The 13944-nt window shown below is 43.0% G+C and overlaps 1 protein-coding gene across 12 annotated transcripts in view; it reads right to left on the reverse strand.

The window, feature by feature from the left end:
- Nucleotides 1-13944, reverse strand: part of CACNA1E (calcium voltage-gated channel subunit alpha1 E) — a 498649-nt gene that overhangs the window by 223171 nt on the left and 261534 nt on the right. For all 12 annotated transcript variants that reach the window (XM_017951640.3, XM_021929889.2, XM_021929885.2 and 9 more), the window contains 3 exons: nucleotides 8525-8628; nucleotides 7009-7161; nucleotides 5457-5638 (listed from right to left, as the gene is read on the reverse strand). In XM_017951640.3, the coding sequence (XP_017807129.1) occupies nucleotides 5457-5638; nucleotides 7009-7161; nucleotides 8525-8628 (439 nt within the window). The remainder of the gene's footprint in view (nucleotides 1-5456; nucleotides 5639-7008; nucleotides 7162-8524; nucleotides 8629-13944) is intronic.

Genomic DNA, 13944 nt, shown 5'->3' on the forward strand with positions numbered 1-13944 from the left:
CATACTTTACCTGTGTTCTTCCCCAGCTTAGTTAACGGCCACTCCACTCTTCTTGCTGCTTTCTCCCAAACTCATATTCAATCCATCGAAGAATCCCATGAGCTCAACTTAAAAATATATGTAGAAGCCAATCATTTTTCACATCCTCCACTGATACCTCCCTGGCCCAAGCCTCTATCATTTTTTTTAGATCCTTGCAATAACCTTGATTTGACTCCCTGTTTCTACTTTTGCTCTATCAAAGCAGGTGGAGTGATCCTTTTTCAAACACAAGTCGGGTCACACCACTCCTTTCCTCAAAACCCTCCACTGCTTTCCCATCTCACTCAGAGTAAAAACCAGAGTCTGTATAATGGCTTTCAGGGCTCCACATGATCTGACTGACTGTTCCATCTCCTACTTTCTGCCTTACTCACTGCAATCCAACCCACTGTGCTCTTTGCTGTTCTTCAAATACGCCCAGTCTGTCCCCATCTCAGGATCTCTGTACTTGCTGGCCCAGCTATCTGGGACTCAGGACACTCTTCCCCCAGATAACCACATGGCCCACTCTCTCACCCACTTCGAGTCTTTGTTCAAATGCCACCTTCTCAACGTGGCCCTCCTGATATCTCCATTTAAAATTGCAACCAACTTCTCCCTTTCCCCACATTTTTTTTCTCCACAGCACCTATGACTATCTGATATACCATATGTTTTCCTTATGTTCTATATGCATTTTCCCACTAGAATATAAATTCCATGAGGGCAGGGACTTTCCTATGTTTTACTCTCTACTGTATCACCAGCATCCAGAACAGTATCTGGCACGTTATCGCCACTTAACAAATGCTTGCTGAATGAATAATGAGTTAGTGAATGAATCTACACTTATGTATTAATGTAAACAGAGGGGAAAAGCCTTTACTATGAGTTCAGGAAATAGTTTCCCTCTCCCTCTACTCTCTCCTCTCCATGAAAAGCCTGACAAGCAAAGTGTTCTGCCAGTTAAGAGGAAGTTATCATAGCTCCTCACTAAGCACACACACCTTACCTCCCAGCCGTCATGGGAAAAAGAACAGTAACTTCCAAGATCCACTTACCAATCCCTCTATGGATAAGTAACAGATGAACAGATACTAGTATCCGATTCCAAGTATCACCTGTATTACAGGATCCCAGACTCATGTAAGGACATAGGAACAGGGCAGTCCAGATGGGATTGTGGGAAAAAAAGAAAAAAAGAAACCAGTCTATTCCAGAGCATGACTGATCCTGGATACCGATTACAATTACAATAACACTTACAGTGTCTGCAATACCAGTCACAATTACAGTGTCTACAAATTTTATGAACTATACACCTGATCCTAGGTCAGCTGGTTCATCTTATCACCCTAGCACCATAAGATAATCATAGACTCCTGCCACCCATTGTCAAATTAGTTTTGAGTAGTTCTACTACAATGTGGAGGAGGTGGTAGGAAAAGACTGAAGCAAAGATGGAAGCCACGTTCCCTAGTCTCATGGATCTCATAACCCAAAGCATTCTCTGCAGATACCACAAAATCAGAGGAACTCCATAAAGAGAATGGTAGTTTTTCATCAACTGCGAGATGGATGTTATGCCTCACCATGCTGATAGATGACACATACAGCAAAATCTCAATGAGACAGAAAGTGAATAGCCGTTAACCATTTAATAAATCCTGACTATATGCAGCTGTGAAAAGGCAACTTAAAGGAGAGCCACAGTCATTGTTGATAGACCAAAAGATTTCTAAGGCGTTGGGAAGACTCTCAGAAAGCACCCAGACTTTAAGTTGCCTCTTCTTGCCAAAAGCCAATGAAGTCCATAAAAACCCCTTCCATCATAGCAGCTTGGAGCATCTTAAGTAGTCACAACAGATGTGGCAAGCATACCTGCAAAGCTGCAGAAACAGTACACCTCCAAGAAATTTCTGCCTCTACATGAGTTTATCAACAGTAAGAAGATAAATAACTCTAACTACAGAAATACAAATGAAACATACTAAACTTTAAGAGCAAAGATGTGAGTAACTGCAGACAGGGACTGGGAACCTCTGCAATCTGGGAATTAGTCCTGATACAATAAAAGAGCTAATGGAATCAGCAGATACCATAAAACTAGAATGACAAAGAGAAATAAGACTCAGATCAGAATCAGAAGAAAGTCACTTCTCTCAGCCACTTCCAGCACAGGTAAAGAGGGTTAGCGAGCCACAGTAACATTTGTTGAATGAAGAGCATTGATCAGAAGGGGAACACATTGTACTGTGGAAGACATACTTATCAGGTTAGGAGAAATAAGTAAAGAAGAGAGTTTGCAAGTCTTGAGGAGACCTTTGGGAGAGACAGTGCAAACAGGTAGCAACAGCCAGAACTGTAGACAGTTTTGCATTCCTTCCGCCAGAGGAGGGAGGGAAGCCAAGAATATAGTTGGAGTTTGACCAAGCAGTTGACATTTGGATACAGATTAAATGAAGCACAGGTGACTCCAGGTTGCCCTGACAATGGGAACCCTCCCCCTTACAATTCATTATAATGAGAAAAGCCACATGCAAATGAAGTTAATAGTAATCAATGGCAGAGCAACACAAGGTCATAGGGAGGCATCTAGGAAGAGTCTGTGGTACAGAAAAGGGATGCAAACATGAGGGAAGCATTTACATTGGTTAACAAGGTTAAACTGAGCCCACATGCCTGAGAGCTTCTTCCTACTGGGTAAACCTGAAGATTCTCCTACTGGTTTGGATGTTAACTAACAAGAATAAATCTTACATGTTTGTTGCACCACTAAATAGAAGGTGCATCGGGCTGGGAAACAGGGGATCCCCCTCTCTTAGTGCTCTGCATGAACAAATCCAGCAGCTGGGTGAACTGGGCCTTCCCAGAATGAGGAGTGGTAGAAAGGAAAATCAATAGTTATATTTATATTTGCATCTTATTGGTGGTGGTTGTGGTAATGCTTAGTGAGTCATTTTTCTATATGCAGAAACACACACACATATATGTATACATGTATTTATAATACTAAGTTGACTAGTCATTCATAGTTAACTTCATGGTATGCAACCAGTGTATATAAGAGTGTGTGTGTGTGTGTGTGTGTGTGTGTGAAGGAACAGTCCAAACAGGTAGCAGACAGTCCAAACAGGTAGACAGTCTTTGGGTGACAGTACCCCTAGCCCTAAATCCAGCCATCAGAATATCAGGAGGCCTTCAGTAAACTCAAGTTCAATGAATCACAGGCTGGAAGTCAGAGTATGTGAGTCTGTGGGCCCTGGACACCCATGCAATACAAGGTTTCAGAGCATCTGCAACTTGATCTCCTCTCCTCCCTCCTTCACTCCTTAGTGAGCAAAACTAGAGAGAGGAGCAAGATCTCTGCCTGTGTTTAACTTCTAAACCTATAGTTGACAGGTAACTGGAGAGACATAGAGATTTAGAAGAGAGCACTATGATAGCAGGAATCATGGCACTTTTTCCTCCCCATTTCCCTAGTGCCTAGAACAGTGCTTGGCATGTAATAGATGCTCAGTTAATAAACAGTGAAAGAATGAAGGAATGAATAAAGAAACTAATGAAGAAAAAATAATGAGTGGTTCTTCAGCTGAGATCCTGCTCCTCTCAGTACCATCTGAATCTTGGCTAAGGTGGACCAACAATCACGCCTGTATCCTCAAATGCAACACTTCTCCTTTCAGGCTTTCAATGCATTTATCACATCACTTAGGTGAGTCTACACATATAATTGAAATGCATCACTCTCAAAGCCCTACAAGTGACACCAGCCACTACAGGGCCAGTGCTGCAATTCCTACAGGCGCCTGGCTAATTTGAATGGCACGGCCTCAAGACAACCTTTACATCTCAAATGAGGAGTGACTGCACTCATCAACCTTGCCTCCCTCCGCTCCTTCCTGCTGCCTCCCACAGCTGGTGAGAACTGCAGAGTGTCCTCCAGGGTTTTCTGGGTCACACTTCATCCCTGGGCTTGCTGGGTGTAAGTTGGTCCTTGGGACTTCTTCACCGCCCTTAAGAGCTTTAGCATAATAGCCTGTGACTCTTTTCTGCAAAGTTTCAGTCCTGCCTTGCTCATCCTATATGGGAATGGATCCAGGTTAGCAATGGACCTCTACTAAGTACTTTCTTGTACAGGCCTTACACAATCCTTGCTCTTTGGTCATTATAGTCTAGTCGAGTTTCTTCTGAGACAGCATTTCCTTTCCCTCCACTGTAAATTATATCCAAAGCTCTTTCTAAAGGGTGCTTTGTATATGCCACCTTATTTTCCACCTAATAAGTTTTATACAGATAGAATCAAGCTAAAAAGATCTAGAGAAGAACTGAAGGAAACAGAGGGCACCTTAAGGTAAAGGCAGGTTGTGGGAGCGTACATAAGAGGCGTGATCATTCCAAAGTTACTGTCTTGGAATGGGCTGGTTAAATGCAGGTAAGGGTACAGTCCTTCAAAAGCACCTGCCCACATGGCTTTACCCACCTAGGATCCATGTACATCAAACCACATACCTCAACTCACTCTCATTTTTGAGCATACAGTCTGCACCAAGCCTTTGATAAGTCGTTAAAATTAGATTCTGGAAGATGGAAGAGACTTCATGATCACCCTAACTACCTTCTGTCCCCATGCAGGAATCCCCAACATCCCTGACAGGCAGTTAGATCAACTCAGAACCTTCCAAATATGTCGGATCACATGAATCCCCAGGGCACTTGAAAAATGCACAGCTCACTAGCTTACAAAGTTATACAAAATCAGAATCTCCAGGGAAGCGGCCTGTGAATCTGAATTTTCAACAAGCATCCCTGGTGAATCTCACAATTAAGCATGCTTTTTATGTGCATGTAATGCAGCAGTTCTTGACAGTGGCTACATACGAGAGTCAGATAGGAAGCTTTTTAGAAAAGCCAATGACTTTTCTAAAATCACCTTCAACCCTAAATACTCCCACTTAATTGGTTTGGGATGGAGCCCAGTTAGTATAAGTTTTTTTCTTTTCTTTTTGTTCTTTTCCAGTACATTCTCCCAGATCCTGAGGGGGGTGATAAAATTTTTTAAGCTTCCAGCTAATTCTACTGGGCAGCCAGTATTATACATTATTAGTACCCTTCACTATAGCCCACCATCATGTCCAACCAACATATTCTATAACTATTAAGTTGACCTGACTTAACTAATTTGTTCACCTATCCAACCTAGGATGTAATTTCCTAATCGTATTAAGAAGCTGTGTACTTGTACTTAGCAAGAGGCCAGACAAGAGAGAATTATGAACTGCTAAGGCTTGTCCCAGTTGAATCTTCACCTCCCGCTCCAATACACCTATATCCACAGCCCTCCCTGTCCCTGGACTAGCCAGGCCAAACAACCCCAGAAGCCTCCATCCAGGGTTCTTCCCTCCTCCTTCCCGGTCCCCACCAGCTCTACTCACATTGTACAGCACGGTGGTCCACCCTTCCATGGTGATGCACTGGAAGACAGTCAGCACAGCAAAAAGGATGTTATCAAACTGGGTGATCCCATCATTGGGGCCGATCCAGTCCTTGCATTCATAACCAGCTGGGCAGCCCTGCACGCCACACGGGTGAGGGGGGTCAAATCCTTCTAGAATACCTGCAGATATGTTTGGAGGGTGGGGGATAAATCACATGGTGTTTCACATGAACTGGAAATGACCTCAGGAGGCCACAGGTAAGCAATTCCATTCCCCATGGAAAGAGGTCTGCCCTTTTTTGTCTTAGGCTCCCGCTCCTCCCTGGCCTCTCTGCACCTCCCAGCTCACATACCATGTGTTCAACCCAATGTTTCCCATTCTCTTGAAAATGGAGCCTCTCCTCCGCATGGTCCCCTACTCTGCAAGCTTCATCGTCTACCCTCACCTGCAGTACCACAGGAATTAGAAGGACTGAATCACATGGCACACTTTGAGGAAAAGGCAAAGTCAAGTATTTTAGCTTCAGACTCCAGGATGAGCCCTGAGTTCTTCCCGGGTTTCTTGGGGACAGTTATAAACTACGGTCATTTTAGGGGGTTTTAGCTCTTTGTTTGTCCAGCATGGATTCCTGGCTTTGAATAAAAGATTAAAACAAAAAATAGAAATCCAAGGTGGAAGGTGTTCTTTGAAGGTTCTTTTCATAAAAAGCATGGTACTTATTTGAGATTCTTCAGCCTGCCTCCCATCTCCTTTCCTCCTAGGATACTCAACTCAACTTGAAAAGAACAAATGAAATACAAAGATATGAGAATTCGGGGTTGTGTACCCTAACAATCTCCCAAGCACACTTGCAAACCAAGCTCAGAGCACTCTCAGTTCATCCACATCATGTGTGGGTCAAAACAGAGAGCGAGAAGATGGTGAGAAGGATCATGAAGGGAAAATGTCTCCACAGATCCGGAGGGACCCAACTCTGATTCTGGACTCCTAGATCTCACCAGCCTGTGGGCCAGAGAGGCCACTATAGAAAAAGTACTTACTTATTCGGTCAGAGGCTGCTGTATAAAGAATCAAGGGGTATTGATTCAGATATTCAGAGAGGTGGTACTTTATTTTTTTGTAGAGAGACAGAGAGATGGGGACAGAGAGACAGTAGTTTTCCAGGCTGGCCTCAAACTCCTGAGCTTCAACAATCCTCTTGCCTAAGCCTCCAGGGAGTAGCTGGAACTACAGGTGTGTGCTACTATGCCTGGCTCAGACAGATGGCTTTTGAAGTTCATTCTCATGGCCCTTGACTATGGGATAGGGGAGCCGAGACCATCTATTTGAAATCTTCCAACTATGTATTTGCCTTGCAATATTAATGTCAAGTCAGGATCTCTAGTCTCAGTTGGCTTTACCTCAAAAGGCTGCTGACTAGAAACTTCTGATTCTAATTCCAGGGTCAGAATAGGACACACTTTTCCAATGAGCCTCCAAGTGCCCTGAAATTACCCCAGTTAACAGAGGGGAGAAGGGAAAAGGAGAAGACAGAGAAGAATGACCCTACCTGAATTGTTCATGAAGCATGCTCGATGTAACTTCCCACTGTAGAACTCCAAGCCAATAATAGCAAACATCAGGATGGCAAAGAAGAGCAGAAGGCCAATCTGCAGAAGAGGTACCATGGCCTTCATGATGGACTTCAACACAATCTGCAGGCCTAGAAGGAAGGACAGAGAATGACGAATGCAGCCGTCCCTCAGCACCATCTGATAGGGCAGGGTTAGTTTCATTCCCTCATTGGTTTCATCCATGCTGCCTTCTGTCTCTGATAGATTAAATTTATTAGAATGTGAACCTTTCCTAAAGGAAATTAGACCCAGCTCTGCTAGGCTGTAAATCCTTCAAGAGCTGGGACAAAGTTAATCTTCCCATTCACTGTATCTCAGACCCAGTTCTCTCAGTCCTTATTGGGGAAGCACAATTAGTACAAGTACTATTCAGAAAATGACATATCCTTTGACCCACACATTGTACTTCTAGGATTCTAGCCAAGAAAACACTCAGAGATTTGAATAAAGATTTAAGTAAAAAGGTGTTTGTTGCAGCACATTTATAGTTGGAGAAAAACTGGAAATAGCCTATTTTTATTTTTTATGTCATCCAGCAACATAAAACATTAAAACGGCTAAATAAATCATAACACATATAAGAATTTTTTTGCTTTGAGACAGAGTGTTGGTCTGTCACCAAGGCTGGAGCGCAGTGGCATGATCTTGGCTCACTGCAGCCTCGGCCTCCCAGGCCCAAGTGATCCTACCACCTCAGCTTCCTGAGTAGCTGGGACTATAGGAGTGAGCCGCCATGCTCAGCTAATTTTTATTACCTTTTTGTATTTTTTGTGGAGATGGGGTTTCACCATGTTCCCCAGGCTGGTCTTGAACTCCTCCTGAACTCAAGCTATCCGCCCACCTCAGCCTCCCAAAGTGTTGGGGATACAGGCATGAGCCGCCATGCTCGGCTAATTTTTTATCTATTTATTTTATTTTATTTTTTGTGGAGATGGGGTTTCACCATGTTGCCCAGGCTAGTCTCGAACTCCTCCTGAACTCAAGCAATCCACCCACCTCAGCCTCCCAAGAGCTGGGATTACAGGTGTGAGCCACTGCACCCAGCCAAGAATTTTTAAGGTTAGGAAAATAAAATACTTATTTCAGGATATAAAACTACAATATACATAATGATTTCAATTACATTAAAATGCACAGGGGAAAATGAAAAATATTGAAATTTTAACAGAAGTGATTTTTGAGTGACAGGATAAAGAGCACTTTTCTCTTTTGTTGTTCTCTTTACTTTCCACATTTTTCTGTAAAGATTTTCTATTATCTTTTATATTTGCGAAAAGTTAAATTTAAAGTAAAATGTTATGCCAGATTGCTTCATCTCCACTATTTATTGCCACTGAGGCTTCCTCCCAGGAGGAATATTGTTTGTTTATCCCAAATTCCCTTAGACCTGGATCCAGCTGAGGACACATCAAGAAAGTTCTTAGCAGAGCAGAAAGAATGGCAGATGCTCACTAGGTATCCCTGACACGAGCTTCAAGGGCCGCAGGACACGCACAGCCCGGAGGGTCCTCAGGTCCACATGAGTGTTGAAGTGGGTTCCCGCAGTGGCCAGGATGCTGCAGACAGAGACACAGAAGGGTCAAGGTTACCAGTGTGGCTTTCCCCTCTTGTTCCATGCAGGAAGCGGGGCTGAGGCAAGCTCAGCCTGGAAAGCACACAGCGCTGACGCCAGCTGTATGTGGGTGCACCTGAGCTTGGGTGAATCACCAGTGGCTCCAAGTGGAATTAAATTTAGCCATCTGGGTTTCACTTTGCAAAGAAGGAAAACTTATCATCATACCAGAACCCTAGTTCCAAATCCCAAGCAAAACACAAGGTCCACAACATCTGTCCCATTCCTGTCCCCAAACCTTGTCCCCTTTCTCCACTCTGCCCTGTTTCAACTTCTTCCCCTCTTTCCAACCCAACAGGTCCTTGTATTTTTTATTTCAAAATTGTCTTAGGTTCCCCTGCCTATCTCCTTCAGGAAATTTCTCTGGATTAACTCCAGTAAAAGAGTAACTCACTCATCTCTACTTTGACACTTAGAATTTTTTTTTTTAATGGAGTCTTGCTCTGCTGCCCAGGCTGGAGCGCACTGGCGCGATCTCGGCTCACGGCAAGCTCCGCCTCCCAGGTTCGTGCCATTCTCCTGCTTCAGCCTCCCGAGTAGCTGGGACACTTAGAATTTTTACCAAACAAATACATTACACTGGAGAAGAATTTCAATGGTCTTCACATAGTATCAGTATTTTTATAATTGCACAAAACCACTCTTTGACCCTAATCGGATTTCACCATTTCTATTTTTCCACGTTCCACAGCCATATCCAGAAACACACACACACACAAATCCATAATTCTATTAGATTGTGTGCACCAAGGAGACGACTTATTTCCTATAATCTCATGACATTGCAGGGACTTTGGAGAGACAAGGACATATATGTATTTATGAAAGACACAGCAGAAGAATAAGAGCAGAAGAACTGAGTTTAAGTCTGACTCAATCTGTTGAGAATGGGGTGACTCAACACAAGTCTATCAACCTCGATGAACCCCACTTCTATCATCTCTAAAATGAGGGTGTATTGTGGTCTACTTATAAAAATAAAATGACATGGTATTTAATATTAAGAGTGTTCTACAAACTGTAATGTACACACAGACATGTGGCTAATGCAAAGTTTACTAATATTAATAAAATCTTAATTTAAAACTTGCTCATTTTATTCTTCTTTCTGTGAAGAATGAAAGGGAGCTTCTCCCTCATAATCCCTCCAGAACAATCTCAGCTACCCAGAACCATCAGGAAATGAGGCATGCAGAAAACTGGGTTCCTCTACAGTCAAAGGGTGGCAAGAATGGCTTGCTTTGTTTATTTCTGATGGAACTTCTCTGAAATAGTTCAAGTATTAAAGAAGGTACCTGAAGTGCCTTCAATATTTGACATGTCTTCAATCTCAGAAAAAGAACTGTATGGAAAGTGCATGCCCTATGGCCCTCGGAAGCAGACGTACAATCATAAGGTACAAATCATACAGACCAGGACAACAGAATCGCAAGCAATAACCAACACAATTAGTGCTGCCAACAGCCAAGCGGACAGCTTCATGTGCTGGCACGCTTCCCCAGACTCCAAGTATCCGGGAGCTGCCTGTAGAGCATCATTAGGAAGTAAAGAGGGATCCTACAGGGGGTGAAGGTTAAACAACCAGTAGAGATTCCGGTCAGCTTTAAGATTCTCTGAGTCTACGTTCATACTACCTAAAAATAAGAAGCAGAAAGAAATCCTACTCATAAAGAATCTCAAGAGCTAGACAAGGTTTCTGAATCTTCCCCATCTCTCCTGAGTCACACTTCCATGCCATCATCAGAAACGGGGGTACTTGGGGGGAGTGGAGTCTTCCACACTCCTTTTGACTCTATCTTCCAAGGCCAAGGAAAGACATTAAGGAGCGGGTCATATAATCTCTAATAAGTAGGGAAGGACTAAAGACAAAAAAGAACAAGGAGAAACATGGAAAATAGAAGTGAAAACTATGACAGAAATAGAAAAAGAGAAAGAGGAGAGAGATAAAGAGAAAGGATAGGTGGGGAGATAGAGAACCACAGGAAAAAAAAAAAAAAAAAGAGAGAGATCATTGTTTGCCTGGTTCTTGTAATAAAGGTAAGGTGCACAGCACAGTCTCCTGTGCTGCCCAGGTGGGAGACTCTCCTTTCACGATGATGTCTTTCAAACACAGTATGCAGAATATGAGTTAGAAATTAGACTTCTGTTTCCTAGGATACTCAGATACACATGAGACACTCTTTTCATATCATAAACAGCCCTGTTGGAAATGAAAATTTCCTCTCCAATCCTGAGTTTAACAGTTATGTTTCAGAACATGGTGATAGAGGCAGAAAGATAAAATTAAAAGGCAAAGAAGGCTCAAATGTAGAGGGGGAAAATGGTAGAGGGAAAGAATGAGATGACAGAAGAGTAAGTAGTAAAAGAAAATGTAGGGATATAAACAAGAAAGGAAATAAATAAGAACCGGGGGAAGACGCAAATGTCAGAGAAATGGGAAAGAGAACAAAAGCAAAGAGAGAAGGAAAAAGATGGCATTTGTTGCAGGGGTCTCACACAGCCAGCTATGAGGTATGCACATGTCACCAAGTTGGTCTCTCGCTGAAACTACCTGCTCCCCAAACTGTCCAAACCATACTGCAGCCAGGGCCATGCAGCCTGTGGTCTCGTGCTGTCTTGGCCCTCAAAATTTTCTTTTCTCTCCTCCAGTGCAGGAGGGCTACCAACTAGGTCTTTAATTGATGCACATTGGCCACTGGCTGCTTCCTAACTCCCACTGTTCCAGTACTCCTTGAGGCAGAACTGACAGCTGGCTCCCCTGTTCACCTGTTAGAAAGCAGGGACAATGGGATTCTTTTTTTTTTTTTTTTGAGACAGAGTCTTGCTCTGTCATCCAGGCTGGAGTGCAATGGCGCAATCTTGGCTCACTGCAACCTCCGTTTCCCGAGTTCAAGCGATTCTCTTGCCTCAGCCTCCTAAGTAGCTGGGATTACAAGCACCTGCCACCACACCTGGCTGATTTTTGTATTTTTAGTAGAGACAGAGTTTCACCATGCTGTCCAGGCTGGTCTCGAACTCCTGATCTCTTGATCTGCCCGCCTCGGCCTCCCAAAGTGCTGGAATTACAGGTGTGAGCCACCATGCCTGGCCAACAATGGGATTCTCAGAGCAAAAAGACAATTAAGGAAAAGAGCCCTATTCTGTGCTCCCATAACGCATCCACCTCCATCACTGCCCTAATCACATCCTAGAGAAATTCTGTTTTCTCATCTGTCTCTCCCACTAAATCTGAAACACCTCTAATGGAGGCACCATTTTACTCATCTCTACCCCCAAAACCTAGCAAGTAAGAGGCACTCAGTAAAGGCTTGATGAATTGAATTTGAATTGCACTGATGAAATTAATAAATTTGTAAATTAATAAATTTAATAAATTTGTTGAGACAGAGGTCAAAAGGAGAGAACATCAAGGAAATCCTAGACCTTACTGTGAGAAGAATAGGGTAGCAAGCTGGGATAGTATTCAAACATACATGTGTTTGAGTACATAGGAGAATACTGGGAATCTATCCTCAAGCATTTAAGAGTCAAATGAGGATCTTCTAATATTCTTTTTTTAAAATTTTAAGTTCCAAGGTACATGTGCAGCATGTGCAGTTTTGTTACATAGGTAAATGTGTGCCATGGTGGTTTGCTGCACCTATCAACCCATGATCTAGGTATTAAGCCCAGCATGCATTAGTTATTTCTCCTGATGTTCTCCCTCCCCCTCTCCCCACCCCATACCCCTGAGAGGCCCCAGTGTGTGTTTTCCCCTCCATGTGTCCACGTGTTCTCATCATTCAGCTCCCACTTATGAATGAGAAAGTGCAGTGTTTGGTTTTCTGTTCTTGTGTTAGTTTGCTGAGGATAATGGCTTCCAGTTCCATCCATGTCCCTGCAAAGGACATGATCTCATTCCTTTCTTTGGTTGCATGGTATTCCATGGTGTATATGTACCACATCTTCTTTATCCAGTCTATCATTGATGGGCATTTGGGTTGATTCCACATCTTTGCTTTTGCGAATAGGGCTGCAATGAACATACGTGTGCATGTATCTTGATAATAGAATGATATATATTCCTTTGGGTATATACCCAATAATGGGATTGCTGGGTCAAATAGTATTTCTGGTTCTAGATCTTTGAGAAATCACCACATTGTCTTCCACAATGGTTGAACTAATTTACATTCCCACCAACAGTGTAAAAGTGTTCCTATTTCTCTGCATCTGTTGTTTCTTGACTTTTTAATAATCACCATTCTGACTGGTGTTGAGATGGCAATATTCTTGAAAGACTTACTGAGGACTGGACAGATCCTGTTCTGTGGGATCTTCCCAGTTCTCAGTAAGAGAGCTAGAGAGACAGAGGAAAGAATGGAAACTCAGAAGTTAAAGACTTGCCTCCCAGCAAAGCTTAAGTTTTGAGGTACATACAGCTAAGCAAAACTATGGGCCTTGTAAGTACCAGGGCTTAATCAGGAGTCTACTGGAAAAGTAAAGAGTAGAAAACAGCCTTTGACTCTCAGTCTAGTGGAAGTAGACAGACACATAAAAGAATAATTATAACACACCATGAAGCATTATAACAGAGTTGTTTACAAAGTGCTATGAGAATGGGAAACACCACAGTGACAAATGCAGGGTGCTTGCTGTCTGTTAGCATTTTCAAATGGTATGTCATTAAATCTTCAAAATTTTCCTCATATTGCTATTGTCTCCATCTCATAAAAGAGCAAGCCAAAGCTTAGAAAAAATTAAATTGCTAATAAATGGCAAGACCAGGAATTAAAGTCAGTTCTTTTCTGATGTCAAAACCAGTCCTTTCCCCACTCTGCCATTACGCTGTGCAATGTTTGCCTGGCGCTGGGCAGGTTCACTGTTCCTTAGTCCAGTGTGTTGCTAAAAATACCAACGTCACAGTTTTGGTCCCCAAACGGGCAAGTGAGCATTCTTCCCTTCATTCTAAGGCCACAAATCACCAAGTGCCACAGATCACTTGCCATGTCTCTCTCTCAGGACCAGGCTCCATGCACCTCTCCTAATTACTACGTACAAAAGCAGCTTAATGGCAGGTGATGATTGCTGCAATATTTCTGTACACACACATGGACACACACACACACACACACCACAAAATCAGAGTGGGGCCACTGAGAACAACTCCAATTTTGAGTTAATAAAAGCCTAAGCTCTCCGCTGTCCCAAGAGGCATATGTCTGTGCTCCTCAAGGGCAGAAGTGTATTTTCCATTTCTTTTGTCACTATAGGCACACAG

This window comes from Papio anubis, chromosome 1 (assembly GCF_008728515.1).
Source record: "Papio anubis isolate 15944 chromosome 1, Panubis1.0, whole genome shotgun sequence".
Classification (NCBI taxonomy): domain Eukaryota; kingdom Metazoa; phylum Chordata; class Mammalia; order Primates; family Cercopithecidae; genus Papio; species Papio anubis.